Source organism: Phodopus roborovskii, unplaced genomic scaffold (genome assembly GCF_943737965.1).
Source record: "Phodopus roborovskii unplaced genomic scaffold, PHOROB, whole genome shotgun sequence".
Classification (NCBI taxonomy): Eukaryota; Metazoa; Chordata; class Mammalia; order Rodentia; family Cricetidae; genus Phodopus; species Phodopus roborovskii.
Window position 1 is genome coordinate 1,369,070 of NW_026126616.1, and position 14,472 is coordinate 1,383,541.

General features: G+C 43.4%; 1 protein-coding gene across 1 annotated transcript in view; it reads right to left on the reverse strand.

Moving 5' to 3' along the window:
- The window catches only part of Polr3b (RNA polymerase III subunit B), an 84,271-nt gene that overhangs the window by 11,737 nt on the left and 58,062 nt on the right, over nt 1-14,472 (reverse strand). The window contains exons 21-23 of the mRNA XM_051206196.1: nt 13,186-13,344; nt 11,467-11,584; nt 8,660-8,802 (exon numbers count right to left, since the gene is read on the reverse strand). Of these exons, the coding sequence (XP_051062153.1) occupies nt 8,660-8,802; nt 11,467-11,584; nt 13,186-13,344 (420 nt within the window). The remainder of the gene's footprint in view (nt 1-8,659; nt 8,803-11,466; nt 11,585-13,185; nt 13,345-14,472) is intronic.

Genomic DNA, 14,472 nt, shown 5'->3' on the forward strand with positions numbered 1-14,472 from the left:
GGGGAAGAAAGCACACACAAGCAGCTTTTTTTACTCTATCCTGTAACAGAACTGCTCTGGCTGTCTCTGAACCAAGGGCACCTGTAAACCAAAAATTAAATCTTCGCTAACTTAAAATTACTCGAGTCCCTGGAACCCTTTTATATGCCAAGACGGTTCCCATAGCAGACAGCCTGTGTTGTTTGTTTTGTGTGAAAGTGAATGATAAAAGACCCATGAAATCGACGCAGAAAGCCAGAACAGCAGAGAGAGGCTAGGGCTCTCCATCACTGCGGCTTCTACCCTCTGCTGACTTGCAGAACAATGGGAGCTACACATCCAACTGCAGATCCAACACAGCTGTGCATTTCATTAGATGAAGAGCACTAGTGACACGAGTAAATAATTAACTTATTCTGCTCCGCTGGCTGTGCTTATGAGACCAGTCATAGCTGACAGATTTTAATACACGTTAACACAAAGGGGCCATAATGAGCTTAGAAGTTAAAACAAAATATTTAGACAGAATTTGACGATCTTGAATCTCAAATTAGATGGATGATTTTTGAAGTCTGCATTTTACTGAATCCAGCAGGGGTAAAGAATGTTCTCAGTCTTAGAAACACACACACTCCCCCTTTCTCCTGCCTTCCTTATTTCTCTGGTTCAGAAGTATTCAGGTCTTCACCACACTGGGAAGGTGACTTTTCTTCCAGGGAAAAATTTAAACTGTGTTTCGTCAAGGATCACGGGCATAAAGTCCACGCTAGTGCTATGAACTTTCCAAAGTTGTGGTCACTTTCCTTGAATACTGGCTTAAAATGCAAATGATGTGCAGTACGCTAACACCCGCTGGTCCCTGGAAAGAGGATGGACTACAAATAAAGCATGGCTAATGGGAGCTGTTGGGAAACGATTACTGATTCATACCTTAAAAGCTTACACAGCATTTCAGATTTTAAAATAAAATTTCATCCTGGCTCATGCTGATGTCTCGACTCTATTGTTCATAGCACAGCCTCCTGGTAGCAAAATGCAAATGCATTTTGCCCTCGAACTTTGATACACTCACTGGGGGCAACTGGGAGGTAGGGCACAGACTGTATTACAGGAGTCTCAGCAAACAGAGAAGAAATCAGAGAAGAAAAATACAAGCTGGGAAACATAGGAGCAGATGCCCTGCTGAGAGAATATTACTCCATCAGTACAGGCACTAATTCCAAGGGTAAAGGCGAAGCCACAGAGCTAGAGAAGCTAAGCTGGGTGCTAGTCCGCTGAGGACCCACACACCGCATACCAGGTTGCTATCTTTATTTCTATGGCTTCACAGAGCAAGCCAGAAATCTTGTAAGAATGGTTTTGTCCAGAGAAAGTCTAGTCAGCAGTTTGAATCATTTGGTTCTCTTAAAATGTATTTCTTGGTGATTAATATTAACAGCCGCTGACCTATTAGTTTTTAGTGGGTTGGATCTGTGTGATGAATACTTTAAATAGGTAAGAGTTAATATATCAGAAAAAAAAAAAAATCAGTATGGCAGCTCATCCCAGTAATGCAAGTACTGGGGCAGCAGGAGGGTTCTGAGTTCAAGGCCAGCCTAGCTACTCAGTAAGGCCCTGTCTCAACAAACAAACAAACAAACAAACAGTGTAAAAGAGAAAAGAAAAAATACCATTCCAGAGGCAGATCAAGACAAGAAGGCAGACCCTAACTGCAGAAGATAACTCCAACGATTTCTTTTTATTTTCAAGGTGACTTTATTAATAAGTACATACTGTATGACGAGCACTATATGGAGGTGAGGCAGATGCAGCTGACAGAGGTTAATCAAGTGGGTACTGGAAGCTAACACCTTCTGCAACGGAATTTGCAGTGCCTGAATGCTGTAGGTGACGCAGAGCACATCTGGAAGAAGGGCCACTGAAATCAGAGTAGAGCCTAACTCACTGATGTTTCGTTTGGCAGGTACTTCACCATGCGGAGGCTACTTCCACTAGTTTCACGCTGCTTGGAAGGAAGGAGGAAGTGACCCAATGCCTTTTCTCTAGTTACACTGCACCATGAGGCTGGGCAGTGAAGAAGCAAACATGACCGATGCCAGGTTCATGACGCTTCTGAGCATGGGGAGAGGACATCTGTATGTAGAGTTCATCTCTCCTTGGACCTCAGCCCAGTGGAGGGAGGACAAGGAGTCAGGTGACCTTAATCTGACGCTCTTCTGTTTAATGGATACAATCTGGGCATTGATGTTTGGTTGGGAAGGAAGGGTAAGTGGTGGGCCTTGGTAGTTTGGTCTTTATATTGGGAATGATTAGCTCCTCCTCCATTAGACAATTGTGTTAAGAAGAACTGAGGAGCCAGTGTCTGAGAGCAACTTTTTGGTCCTTAGAGAAAAGGCTCAATCTAAATACAAGGAATTAATATTATAGAAGAAACCTAATTGCTCTCAGCAGGAAGTACTATAGAGAAGATCAGCTCAGTGAAAGCCAGCTGGGAGTAGTTACCCCGTCTCTGGTAGAGGAGGTTGGAGCCTGCACCCTTCAGTTTGCTGTTCTGGCCATTTGACATGATCAAGACCCTGCCTTCTCACCAGGGCCAGGGCAGGAGTGTCCAGTGGGAAACTGCTTACCACTGATGAATATGGTACTGAACAGGGCCAGAGCACAGCCGATGCTCTCAAGTTTGACTGTTTCCAGTGCAGTAAGAAATGTTCTTAGTACACTCATGTCTGTGGGCCTTAATACATTCAGAAATGTAAATTTCTAGATCAAAATGTGAAGGCTAGCACAGGTGGTGGTTACTCCTTTCTTCCCTTTTTTCCAGTTATCAAGTTAACCTTTTCTTTTTCTTACACCACCTTAAATCATGCCAAGGGGAGACGGAGGGAAGATAAAAACCGTGGTATCGCCTCAGATCTACCACATCACTTGCCATATCCTGGCTGATGTAACTTCAATTTTGGCTCTTCCTTACATGCTAACAGATAAATAATGCATAAGAAAACCTGATTAGCTTTCTTATTAAAACATCACTCTAAATGAGAGGAGGCGCTAGAAGACAATAGTGTTTTTACACAGCTTTCCCATGAGCAGTTGAATGGTTTGATGTGATAAATTTGCATAGTCTGAGGCACACAAAGGGCTGATTAATTGAAGCCCTTACAATGCTTCTGGAAGCAGCTATTGTAAAACAATAACCATAGGAACTTTACAAAATACACATGGCTAAACGTGTCAAGAACTTAATGAAATGTGTTGAGCCTACACTATTTGGAAACAGAATTGGAGATTTTTACTCGGGGCCATAAAACACTAAATACCCTAATTTCAAAGCTTTAGTTGGGTATTTACTAAAAGGGTAGAGGGCTACAGTGAGCCACAGAAGATGAGAACTTGTTCTTAGAAAACAGGTTAAGTAAAGGCTTCTTACAATGAGGTGTCTATGCCGGCAAATCCGGATTTCAAAGACTAGTCAGTTGTTGGAATTTCTTTTTGGACTCGATTATTAGTGATGCTGGAAAAAATGCACCTCATCTTTAGGCTCTTTCCATTACTTTCATCAGTCACCCCCTCTTCCCTCCCATTTAGAAACTTCCATTCAAACAGATCTGGCAGCCAGGGAGCCAAAGACATGCAGTGTGTCTGAAGGTGGCCTGGCAGAGGATTTTAACAAGAAAGGCTGTGTGAGGACAAGGTGCCAGCCTTTCGTTATTACTCTAGGCTGAGTTTGGAAAACTCTACAGAAAACCTATACTAAATGGCAGTCTGGAAAAACTGGCGTTTTAAGGTGTTTAACAAACTTTGCTCTCAGATTTCCTGGCACACACGAATAAACATTTTCTTACTCCTCACAGCCCCTTTACAGCACTGTAAAAGGACTTTAAATGTTCTGGAGAGTAAGGACAGACAGAACTTATCCTTTATGACACACTCCATCAAAATATTAGTAAGTTAATAGCAGATTACTGAACAATTTTTTAGAGGCAAGCAACCTTTCAATGGAACTTACTTGAGCAACGGTCAAAGATAACTAACTATTCTAGAAAATTGTGTCTACAAATACAACATAAACCAACACAGGGGACCACTAAGAGAAAAGCTGTATGCTGATGAGACCAGGCCCCACTTTAAAATGACGGATGACAGTAAAGCATCTTAACTGGCTATCTGGTCCCAGAGCATGAAGGGCGGCACTAAGGAGTGGCCGTCATTATGTCAGACTTGCAGTTATTAAAAAGCTCCTGTTTGCCAGGACAAACACTGTTGATCAAATGCAGTTTTCCCTTAGAAGCCCTGCTTCGGTGCTGTGATCTGCGGGACCTTTGTTGGAGGTGCTAATCCTTTTTCACATGAGAGACTGAGAAACGTTCTTTCAGGAGAGTGATATATTGCTTTTCTCCTCTCCACATCAAAGGAGTCCACTCTTTCCCTGCTCACTGTGAATGGCAGCAACCGAAAGGAAATCCAGAAATATAATAATTTGCTTTGCCTGGACACTGAGATGAAACTTAACTCCTTAGTCTATTTTAATATTTTGCTAAAGAATTTTAAAAAGACTAAGAATAAAAGCTAATAAAAGCATGATCAGAGGAAAAGTCTCAATATGAAAATACTATTTGGCCCCAATTAAAAACTTGGCTTCAGTGAGTTCCCTATACATAGACTTGTTATAAAAAGCCAAAGAGCCTGATACACTTGTTTGTATTTCTAAATGCAAGTCTAGCTCTAGACATGGTTCCAGTAAAGCATCATGTATCTTTATCTACAAAGCTGATAATGAATTTTATGTAAGAACTGAGCACTTCAGACCCATACCTCTGTTCCCCTGGTCGTTACATATGAACCATGGAAGTCACAGTTTCACTCCCAAATGAAAAAATTAAAACACCGAAAAGATCAAGACTCCCCCATAGAACTCAAAACCAAAGCGGGACTTTGCTTCTTTTGTAAACATGCAAGGCACATTCACCCTTTGCTGTAGAGGAGGCCCTCACCGAGTAACCCAGAACATCCCAGATGTTCTTCATCAGAAGCTCTTTGAGCCAGGTCTTGCCACAGTCTCACTGATGACATTATAACAGATCTATCGATGACTCAAGGAAGTCTGTATGTAGTTCAGGAAAAGTCTCTGACTATCATAGTGGACAGACTGAAATTTCATTAGCAACAAAAGGTACTCAGAGTGTGTTGGCTTCAAGAAGTCATCCAAGACCTCCTTCTTTTCCGTCAACACTGGCTGTCAGTTTAGTCCTGTTTTTTGCTTGTTTGTTTTGTGAGACAGGGTCTTACTATATATCTGGCTGTCCTGGAACTTGCTCTGTAGACCAGACTGGCCTTGAAATCACAGAGATCCAGCAGTTCCTGCTCTACAAGTACGGGAATTAAAGGTGTGGAGTTGAATGTTTCTGAGGGTCCAGAGGGCTTCTGCATGCACTGACGACCATTCTGCTTCCTACAGTAGCTCTGATCTTTCCTATCAGTCTGCTTGTCACACTGCTGTGGTGTGGGTTCTCTTGTTCCAGCTTACCCACTCATTTCAACTTCTTCATCATGCACAGCACAGAGCCCCAGTTGCTCCCTTTACCTACTAATTATCCTGTTACCTTTGAAGTGACTATGCTTGAGCGGGAGACCAATACTCATGTTCTGTGAATCCAGAATCTTCCAGTTGCTGATAACTGCTGGAGAGGGTATTTTCAGAGGGATTGGGTGCAGAACTGTAACCTAATCTCTGTATTATACATGCACTAACAGAACCCCCAATAACACTTAAAACCCAAAAATCAAAAAACCACCCCAAACTAAAAAACCCAAACCAAACGAGACAACAAACAAACTACGTCATCTCTAAGATCATGCTACTTCTTGAACACTAAGAGCGTAACTCCATGCTTAAAAGGCAGAGCATAAACATGTCAAATCAAAACAACCTCAAGATTTTCTCCTGGAAAAGACCTATGGGTCAGCTTGCAGGCAATGCTCTGTTATTTCTAAGCAAGTCACATTTTAAGAGTGAACGTAAAACTCCTCTAACCACTGTTCTTACCCCAGGTTGTGTCTGAACCAAAATAACTAGCCACACCAAGACCATGGCGTGACACACACACCCAGAACCCCACACCAGGAATCATGGTGTGAAGCACACTCCCAGAACTCCATACCAGGATCATGGTGTGACACACACATCCAGAACTCTACACCAGGAATCATGGCATGACACACACACCCAGAACTCCACACCAGGAATCATGTAAGTTTTTTTCCGGCAGCTGGCCTGGTCCCAGCACTGCGCCAGCCCTCAATAACATAAAGAGACACCGTAGTAGATATAATTCTGTTGGCCAGTTACTAGCTCTGTCTTAATTATTAACCCGTTTCTATTAATCTAAGTGTTTCCACGTGGAACAACAATATACAGACAAACAGATGATACCCAGAACTGTAAGTAAATGACAGAAGATGATGACTTCGGAAAGAAATTTACACTACACGACTCAAACTTCTGACAGTCAGGGAGCTAGGGCAGGATGTTTAGATCAAGAGGCGCTAAGTTAGTGGATCTACCTAGTCACCTAATAATCAATAAGTAACACCTACAACGAATGAATGTATCTAAGAATACTTAGGAGCATGAAGGTCTACATGGGATGGAGTTGCTTCTGGGAGATACAATGGAGGAAAAGCAAGGACTAGTGTTTCCTTTCATACATGGCCTCCTTTTCTATCTGCGGTGCAGGAAGAGCAAGGCCTTAAGAGGGAAACCGCCTACCACAGAGTTGTATCACTAGCCCAAGCCTCCCTTAAGAATACACAATAAACCATTAAAATCATGGTGGTAAAGGTGCTACTGCCCACTTTGATGACCTGAGTCTGAGCTCCAGAGGTCACATAATAGAAGGAGAGGACTTCTGAAAGCTGTCCCCAACCCCCTCATGTGCACTATTCACACACACACACACACACACACACACACACACACACACACACACACACCACTGCATACTTAGTACTTTATAAAAGTCATGGTTATAAGTAAATTTCTATTTGCCCAAGAGTCCTGGTCTTTCAATATTTGATTAAAGTGCATGCTACCTATTTTTCTGTTTGGTTCTTTCCTTTTCTGCCTCCTGGCTTTTCAATAACTTTGATAAACCGTTAAGACAGGGTTATCAAGGGAATGAGGGCTAATCAGGAGGTTTTTACCTTGGATTAAAAGCCATCTGGAAAAAGAAAAGTGGGAAGACAAAGTCCTCACTGAGCAAAAGGTCAGCCACCTGGGGAGGACGTCCTTCAGTTTCACAGAGAACATGTGTGTCAGAGGCCCTAAGAGCAAACAGCTCCAAAGCCACGGTGCAGACAATTGAGGCAGAAGCACTGCTGTCATACTGCATTCGGGAAAACACGGTAGCACGCTTTCCTGACATTTCACCTACAGGCCATGTTTAACGGAGCTTACTGAGTGGGGTTCAGCCCTACAGCAGTGCCCTGTCCATGCCTATGCACAGACTCAGGGTGTTTCGGGGAGACCAGTGCTCTCTGTTCATGCTTGTGCGCAGACTCAGGGTGTTTCTGGGAAAGGAGTGTCTGTCCACGGTTGGGCGCAGACACAGGGTGTTTTAAGTAAACCCAAGGACAACCCACCCATCAAGAACTGAAGGTAGCTTCAACACTCACTTGTTTACTCAGATACTCTTATCAAGTACTTACTCAGTACCTGCTCGGAAAACGGCTTCATTGGGTTTTATGACTGGAAGAGCACCTTCCTGCCACCCTTAGTGAGTTTAGTGGGACCAGTGCCTAGGTGATGAGCACTGACATGTTTACTAGTCTCTAATTCTTTGCCCAATATAAAATCGACTTGGGTACGCGTCTTAGTTTGGGTTTCTGTTGCTGTGATGAAACATCATGATCAAAAGCAAGTTGGGGAGGGAAGGGTTTCTTTGGTTTACACTGTAGCATTGCTGTTCACCACTGAAGGAAGTCAGGACTTGAACTCAAGCAGGGAAGGAACCTGGAGGCAGGAGTTGAGGCAGAGTCCATGGAGGGAGCTGCTTACTGGCTTGTTTGCTCATCATGGCTTGCTCAGCCTGCTTTCTTATTAGAACCCAGGAACACCTGCCTAGGGATAGAACCACCCACAACGGGCTCTCCCTATCAATCACTAATTTAAAAAACGTCTCATAGCCAGATCTTACAGAGCCCTTTTCTGAGTTGAGGCTCCCTACTCTCAGATGACCTTAGCTTGGGTCAAGCTAACATCAAACAGTCCAGGGCAGTAGTGTGACATGCGTAGGTTGATGCAGAAAGGAATGTTCTCTTATGGTGTGAATTCTTGTAAGGAATACTGATACTTTCTAGCATGTCAATTCTGTTCTGTCCACATAGTACATAAGATGAAAGTATTAAAACTGTTAGTAAAGGGATATTAAGTTCCGAGGGACCTTCTGGAACTGAAATTCTACGACAACTGAATACAGAATGGGGTGAACACATGCCTTTCATAAGAACAACCACAATTTCTTCCTATGCACTTCAATGGGCATGGGTTCAGTTTATAACTCTGGGCATGAATGAAATGAAAAAGAAATGAGTGATCAGACAAATACTCCACCATACCTGCCTCTAAATGGCCCATCCTTACCGGCGACCCTGAGAGCCCAGACTGAAGACGGGTGCCACTCACCTTTTTGCCCATGACGACTGCTGAATTTGTCCCCGATCTCAGGGCGTCGCGTCTGTCTCAGCAGCATCTTAATGAGGAAGGCGTCCTCAGCATTGGAAGAGATCATCACTTTCTCAATGTAGGAGTCTGTGGCACCTTTGTACCTGATGCAACAATAGTCACCAAAGTAGCTTCTAATGCCCTTTGTCAATCTGTCGCCCACATACTCTCCTCAATCCCACCACGGCATATTTTGATATTCTCTCATGTTCTGAAAAATCGCTCTTATTTTTAACATTAAAACTTAGTTTTCCTTTGAAGCATGATGACGGACAACACTAACAGATGCTCCACGATGTTACACTTGCCTCACGCAGCAGAGCCTCAACTTCCAGAGGAGTACCAGACTCAACTTTGAGCGCCTGGCCACTTTTCCAACAATCCTTCAGTGCACTGTAGTTGTGTGTGCACATATGTGAGAGTACTGAGTGTACACGTGTGTGTGTGTGTGTGCATATGTGTGCGTGTATTGTGTGCGTGAGTGTTGCATATGTGTGAGTGTATTGTGTGTGTGAGCGTGTATGTGTATTGAGTGTATGTGTACTGTGCATGTGTGTGATTGTAGTATTGCGTGTACGTGAGTGTGTGCATGTGTGAATGTACTATGTGTACATGTGAGTGTGTGCATGTGTGAATGTGTTGTGAGTGTATGTGTGAATATATGTGTATGCAAAAGCGGGTGTGTGTCTCTGACTGTGTCTATGAATGAGTGAGTACGTGTGATAGAACATACAACAGGAGTTATTGAAATGGCTCCTGTAGCAGGAGAAAGAAAAGCACAGGGTTTGGGCTGCCAGCGACTGGCTGGACTGTGGCGTCTACCAACCACCAAAAGAGATTAGGAGAAGCCGGTTTTGGGCTAAGGAGGAAGATGGTTTGGTCTAGGTTTGGCTCAGGTGCTAACATGGAGCCAGCAACAGGCAGATGTCCTTTTGCGAGACATCAGTAAAGAGCCAGGGAGTGAGGGTTAGGGAAACAGATCCATAAAAGGGACAAGGTTGTTACCAGGCCACACAGGAGGAGGAGCTGTGAGGGAGAAACAACCAGTAGGAGGGTAAGGTGAAGATAGTGCTAAATATAAAATCAGGAGGAAAGATCTTACAGTGGTACAAATGTTTTAGAATGATCGATGCAAGCCACACACCAGGTGTGCTGGGTGAATCAGAAACAAAGGATCGGACACAAGACAGAAGATGCGGTTGACTGGCAAACCTGCCCAACTCTGGCTTTCCTTAGTTGTCTGTCTCTCTTCCTGCACTAGGCTGTGAGTTCCACAGGCACAGCTGGCTCACTGCTGTCTTGGTAACGAGAATACCTCCTGGAGCAGTATTAACAGTGCTCAAAAAACACGCCTTGACTGAAAAGAAGGCAGGCTGTCTTTGGCTACCTGCTCCAGAGCCGTTTCAGTGGAGTGCAGACAGGAATTTGGGAGTGAGGTAGAGAAGCAGCAACAGGGGCGACCCAGAAAGGAAAGAAATGGAAGGAAAACTAGCGAGCCGTGAACCCCAAGTCCAGACAAGGCCATCTTTCTTCTAAGGTGATAAAAATATCTGAGCACATTTTCTAAGTGGGAAAGAACCTGATTTTAAAGACAGGAGAGTAATATGAAAAGACAAGATACAACAGCAGAGTAAGGCCTCTTCAAGAATGAACAAAATGAAGGTAAGGTAAGCAGGAGAGACAAGTCTTGAACATCTGTCTCCTCTAGGTGAGACAGTACAGATCCATCCCTTGGAGGGATTTGGTACCAGGGACCCATTCCCAAGCGAGCTGTATGCTCTCCCGTCCCACAAACAAGTTCATGGCTCTCTCACACTGCTGCATTTAGCACGGGTCCCAAGAGCGGTTCCGATGCCAGACTGTGTATTCAAGTCCCACCTCTGCCAAGTGTACCCAGGTGACCCTGCTTCCATCCCCACACCATCAGATCCTGGTGACCTCTGGGAGAATATGTCGCCGCAGGGTGGAAGGACTAACTAAGCTCTCACACGTAGAATGCCCAAAAGACTGAGCAGTACAGTAGGCGGCTAGCTCTTCTGTGCCAGTCTTTGCCAATCTTCCCACCCCTGATCAGCTTGTCTAAGGCAGGAGTCCCATCTCCTTTGGGGGTTTCTGTATCACAGTGTGCTGACTGCTACTGGCTCACCTCAGTAAGTTTCACGGTTCATATTTTTAGAGCCAAGAAGAAATTTAGAGATGAACGGATTTAACCTTTTCATTATACAGAGAAAACGAAAGGGATTTAAATGCTTTCCCCAGGTGAGGTAACACACAAATCTTAGACACAGCTCGATTCTAGTGCACTAGTGCTGTTACGGTGTGGCCAGTGTTTTATCTAGTACATTGGTGATGTTATGATGTGGCCAACATTTCATCTTTTTCTAGAGCACAAATCTGGTTGTATTATTCTCTGCAGAATGAATTGCAAACTCTCCCATATGTTAGCAATAGCAAGCTACACTGATTCTCCAAACCTGGGCCTTTTATACCTAGTGTACTTGTTGTTTCTTCTGCCAGGAACGCCTTTCTATCTGGCCCATTTCTCTTACTAGGCTATAAGAACTGTATGATTCCACTCTTAAGTTATCTTCCATGATATACTGTTTTCCTATGAGAAAAGGTATCCAAAATTGTTATTTCTAGTTCTTCCTTTTTACAAGGATTGAATAACTTATACATGATACATAATCACATATGACATTTACTTTCCCCCATCCATTCTTTTTACTAACATCTCTACATTTTATCAGGGCATGAGCAATACGCACGTGATGGGGACATCTTTGTACTGTGGTTGCTGTGGCACATTACTTCCTTCCAAAGGAATCTGAGTCACTGTGGGCATGGACTTGTTTACAAGCACTTGTTTGTTTTCTACTTTCTCACCTAAGAAAAAGAAATGCAAATCAAAACAACTCTGAGATACCATCTTACTCCTGTCAGAATGGCTAAAATCAAAAACACAAGTGACAACTCATGCTGGAGAGGATGTGCAGAAAGGGGAACACTCCTCCACTGCTGTTGGGAGTGCAAACTCATACAGACACTTTGGAAATCAGTATTGTGGTTCTTCAAGAAAATGGGAATAAGTCTACCTCAAGACCCAGCAATTCCACTCTTTGGCATATACCCAAAAGATGCACATTCATACAGCAAGGGCATCTGTTCAACTATGCTCATAGAAAAAGAAAAGAGTCTTAAACAGACCATTATCATTTATGAGAATGCAAGACTGCTGGGCACAAAACTAAGATCAGACTTGGTTTATGAAATCCAGACATGAAAGAAAGACACGGGCCAGTTAGTAAAGTTCAACAGGGTCTAGAGATAAACTCATAAGAGAAAAAATTCAGTTGGAAATCACAATGTGATTAATGAGACCCTGACTCAGGACTACATATCAGTGAAACCACACCTCCATCAACAAGAAACTGACTTAAGAGACTGCACAACAAGGGGACACCACCCCAGTCAACGGCAAATTTACATATCTCTTGGTATCAGAATAGATTAGGAGCACTTGCCATCTGTAGATACTTCAATCAGAACCCAGTTACCACATCTGTGGTTTTGCTATTTCCATTCTAAGGACCAGCGACTTAAGTAACCATCCTCAAAGCCACAGTGACCAGCGCTGCATGGAAACTTCCAGGAAACAAAGGTAGAGAGACTGAAGGGGCTAACATCTGCGTGGCTGGGGGGATCATAGCTCCCTATAGAACTGTGCACCCAGGGCTCCACCATGACTAGGCCGTGTGGGACCCAGGCGACTGACCCTGTGTCCTGCACAGCCCTGCTATGCTCTCTCCCTTTCAGATAACCTCAGCTGTCACACTCACGCACACACCACAGGTTTCAATCTTACTTTTCCATCTCTCTTCAGCAGACGTTTCTCACCCGTCCGCAGACTTGGGCTCATTTCCTTACACACTCTGCAGAGCTTCCACACTGGGGCAAATCCTCTTGCCATACCAATGGTCTCACAGCTATCTCTATGATTCCTTACACTAGGACATGCTTGTGTGTGATCTGATGGTCAATGTCAGCTTTCTACATTAGCCTGTGGAACCTAAGGCAAGGGCTGTGTGTCGTACAAACAAATTCATTATACATTTCAATTATAATGAAATCATTTCTTTTAGGGAAAGAATAGTTCAAAGTCAGAGCATGAGCAAAATGTATAAATTAAGAGATACCAGCACAGATACAGAGTCAAACCTTATTCAAACCACTGTTTCAAGTCTGGCTTTTCTGCAATTTAAGATTATGCCTAGAATACATTTTTGCTATGGGTAAACATACATAATACACAGAAAAACAGACAGGAAGGAAACTCAGTGACAAGAACCACATTAACTGAATCTAGGTAGGAACATTACACATCAGTTCTTCTTGCCCCAGTTACTAACAATTTAGAAATACTGTTACGTAACTCTCAAATTTCAAAAAGTATGCACTGAAATTCATTATTCTTTAAAGGTTTTTACCTGGAGAACAAATGCCATCCGCATCTAAAATTTCATGTCGCCAGATGGGTTTTCTGGTAGCAGCATCCAACATGGGACCCATCACCTTATCAAAGGTCTGATTGGTGTATCGTTTCAATGTGCACTTAGCATTTTTATATACAAGACAACGCCCAAAACCTGAAAAGAAACCCAAATGTGTCAGAAACCCCAATAATGCGAAACTACAACAAAACATGGACTTACAGTATTCAATAAGCCATTTGCCCTCACATTTCCAAAAACAAAAGGAAAAACCAAGCCTCAAACTACTTTACTGTTGGTAACTCTGAAACTGGCAAAACCCAAGTAACAAGACAAAGGCTGGTTCATCCTCCTCTGCCGACTATCTGTATAAACTGATTTCAACTTCCACTTTCCAGCACGCAACTTACTGGATCATGTTGGAGGAAGGCAACACAACACCACAAAACACCAGAATTTCATAGGGCTTTGCCATCCTTTTAAACAGGAAGTTGGTAACATGCCTGAAAACTGACCAAGTCCACCAGCTCTCAAGCCAGGATGCAGGGCACAAGCTATCTGTGCATAATTTCTTCTAAGCCTCCCTGAAAGGTTTTCCTTTCTTGGATTCTGGCATTTATGGTTAGATCTAAGCAAGCAAGCAAAATAATATTTATTTTTGCAAAAAAGGAAATACACCGGCTCCCTGTTTCCTCTGTTTTAAATGTGAAAGTGACTGGGGGATTAAAAACATGTAACGTGTGTCGAGTCATTTGTAAGTCTCTGGGGGGTGGGGGGCTTCTCATCATCATGGCTCCCAGTGACCTGTGCAGCCACAGCAAAACCAGCTTAGAACCAGCTGCTCTGCAAATATTGCATGATCTGAAGCCATGATGCAACAGCCATTAACAGCAACATGCTACAGGGCATGTGAATCCAAACTGTACAGAATCATCGCGTGGTTTCTTCTAAGCGTAAATGGACATTTTATTTACAGGCGAAAGCTTAAAAGCTAGCAAAGGGTAAACTCCGATCATTAAATCGTGGTTCGGAGTTTCTGACAGACATCACAGCCTTCAGATTTCCACATCAACGTTACCAGTTAATCAGGAAGGAAAATATCTAGTTCTAAAGCATGGCTGTTGTCATTGGAGAAAAAAAAAAAAAGGGGGGGCATAAATTCAGTGCGGCTAACATTAATGCCAGTGACACATATCTAGGAGTACTATTATGGCTGCCTAGCAACTGGGGAGAGGGAAGGGGAGGCATTGTGGGTATGCCAGAGAGGGATGGACCAGAGGCTGA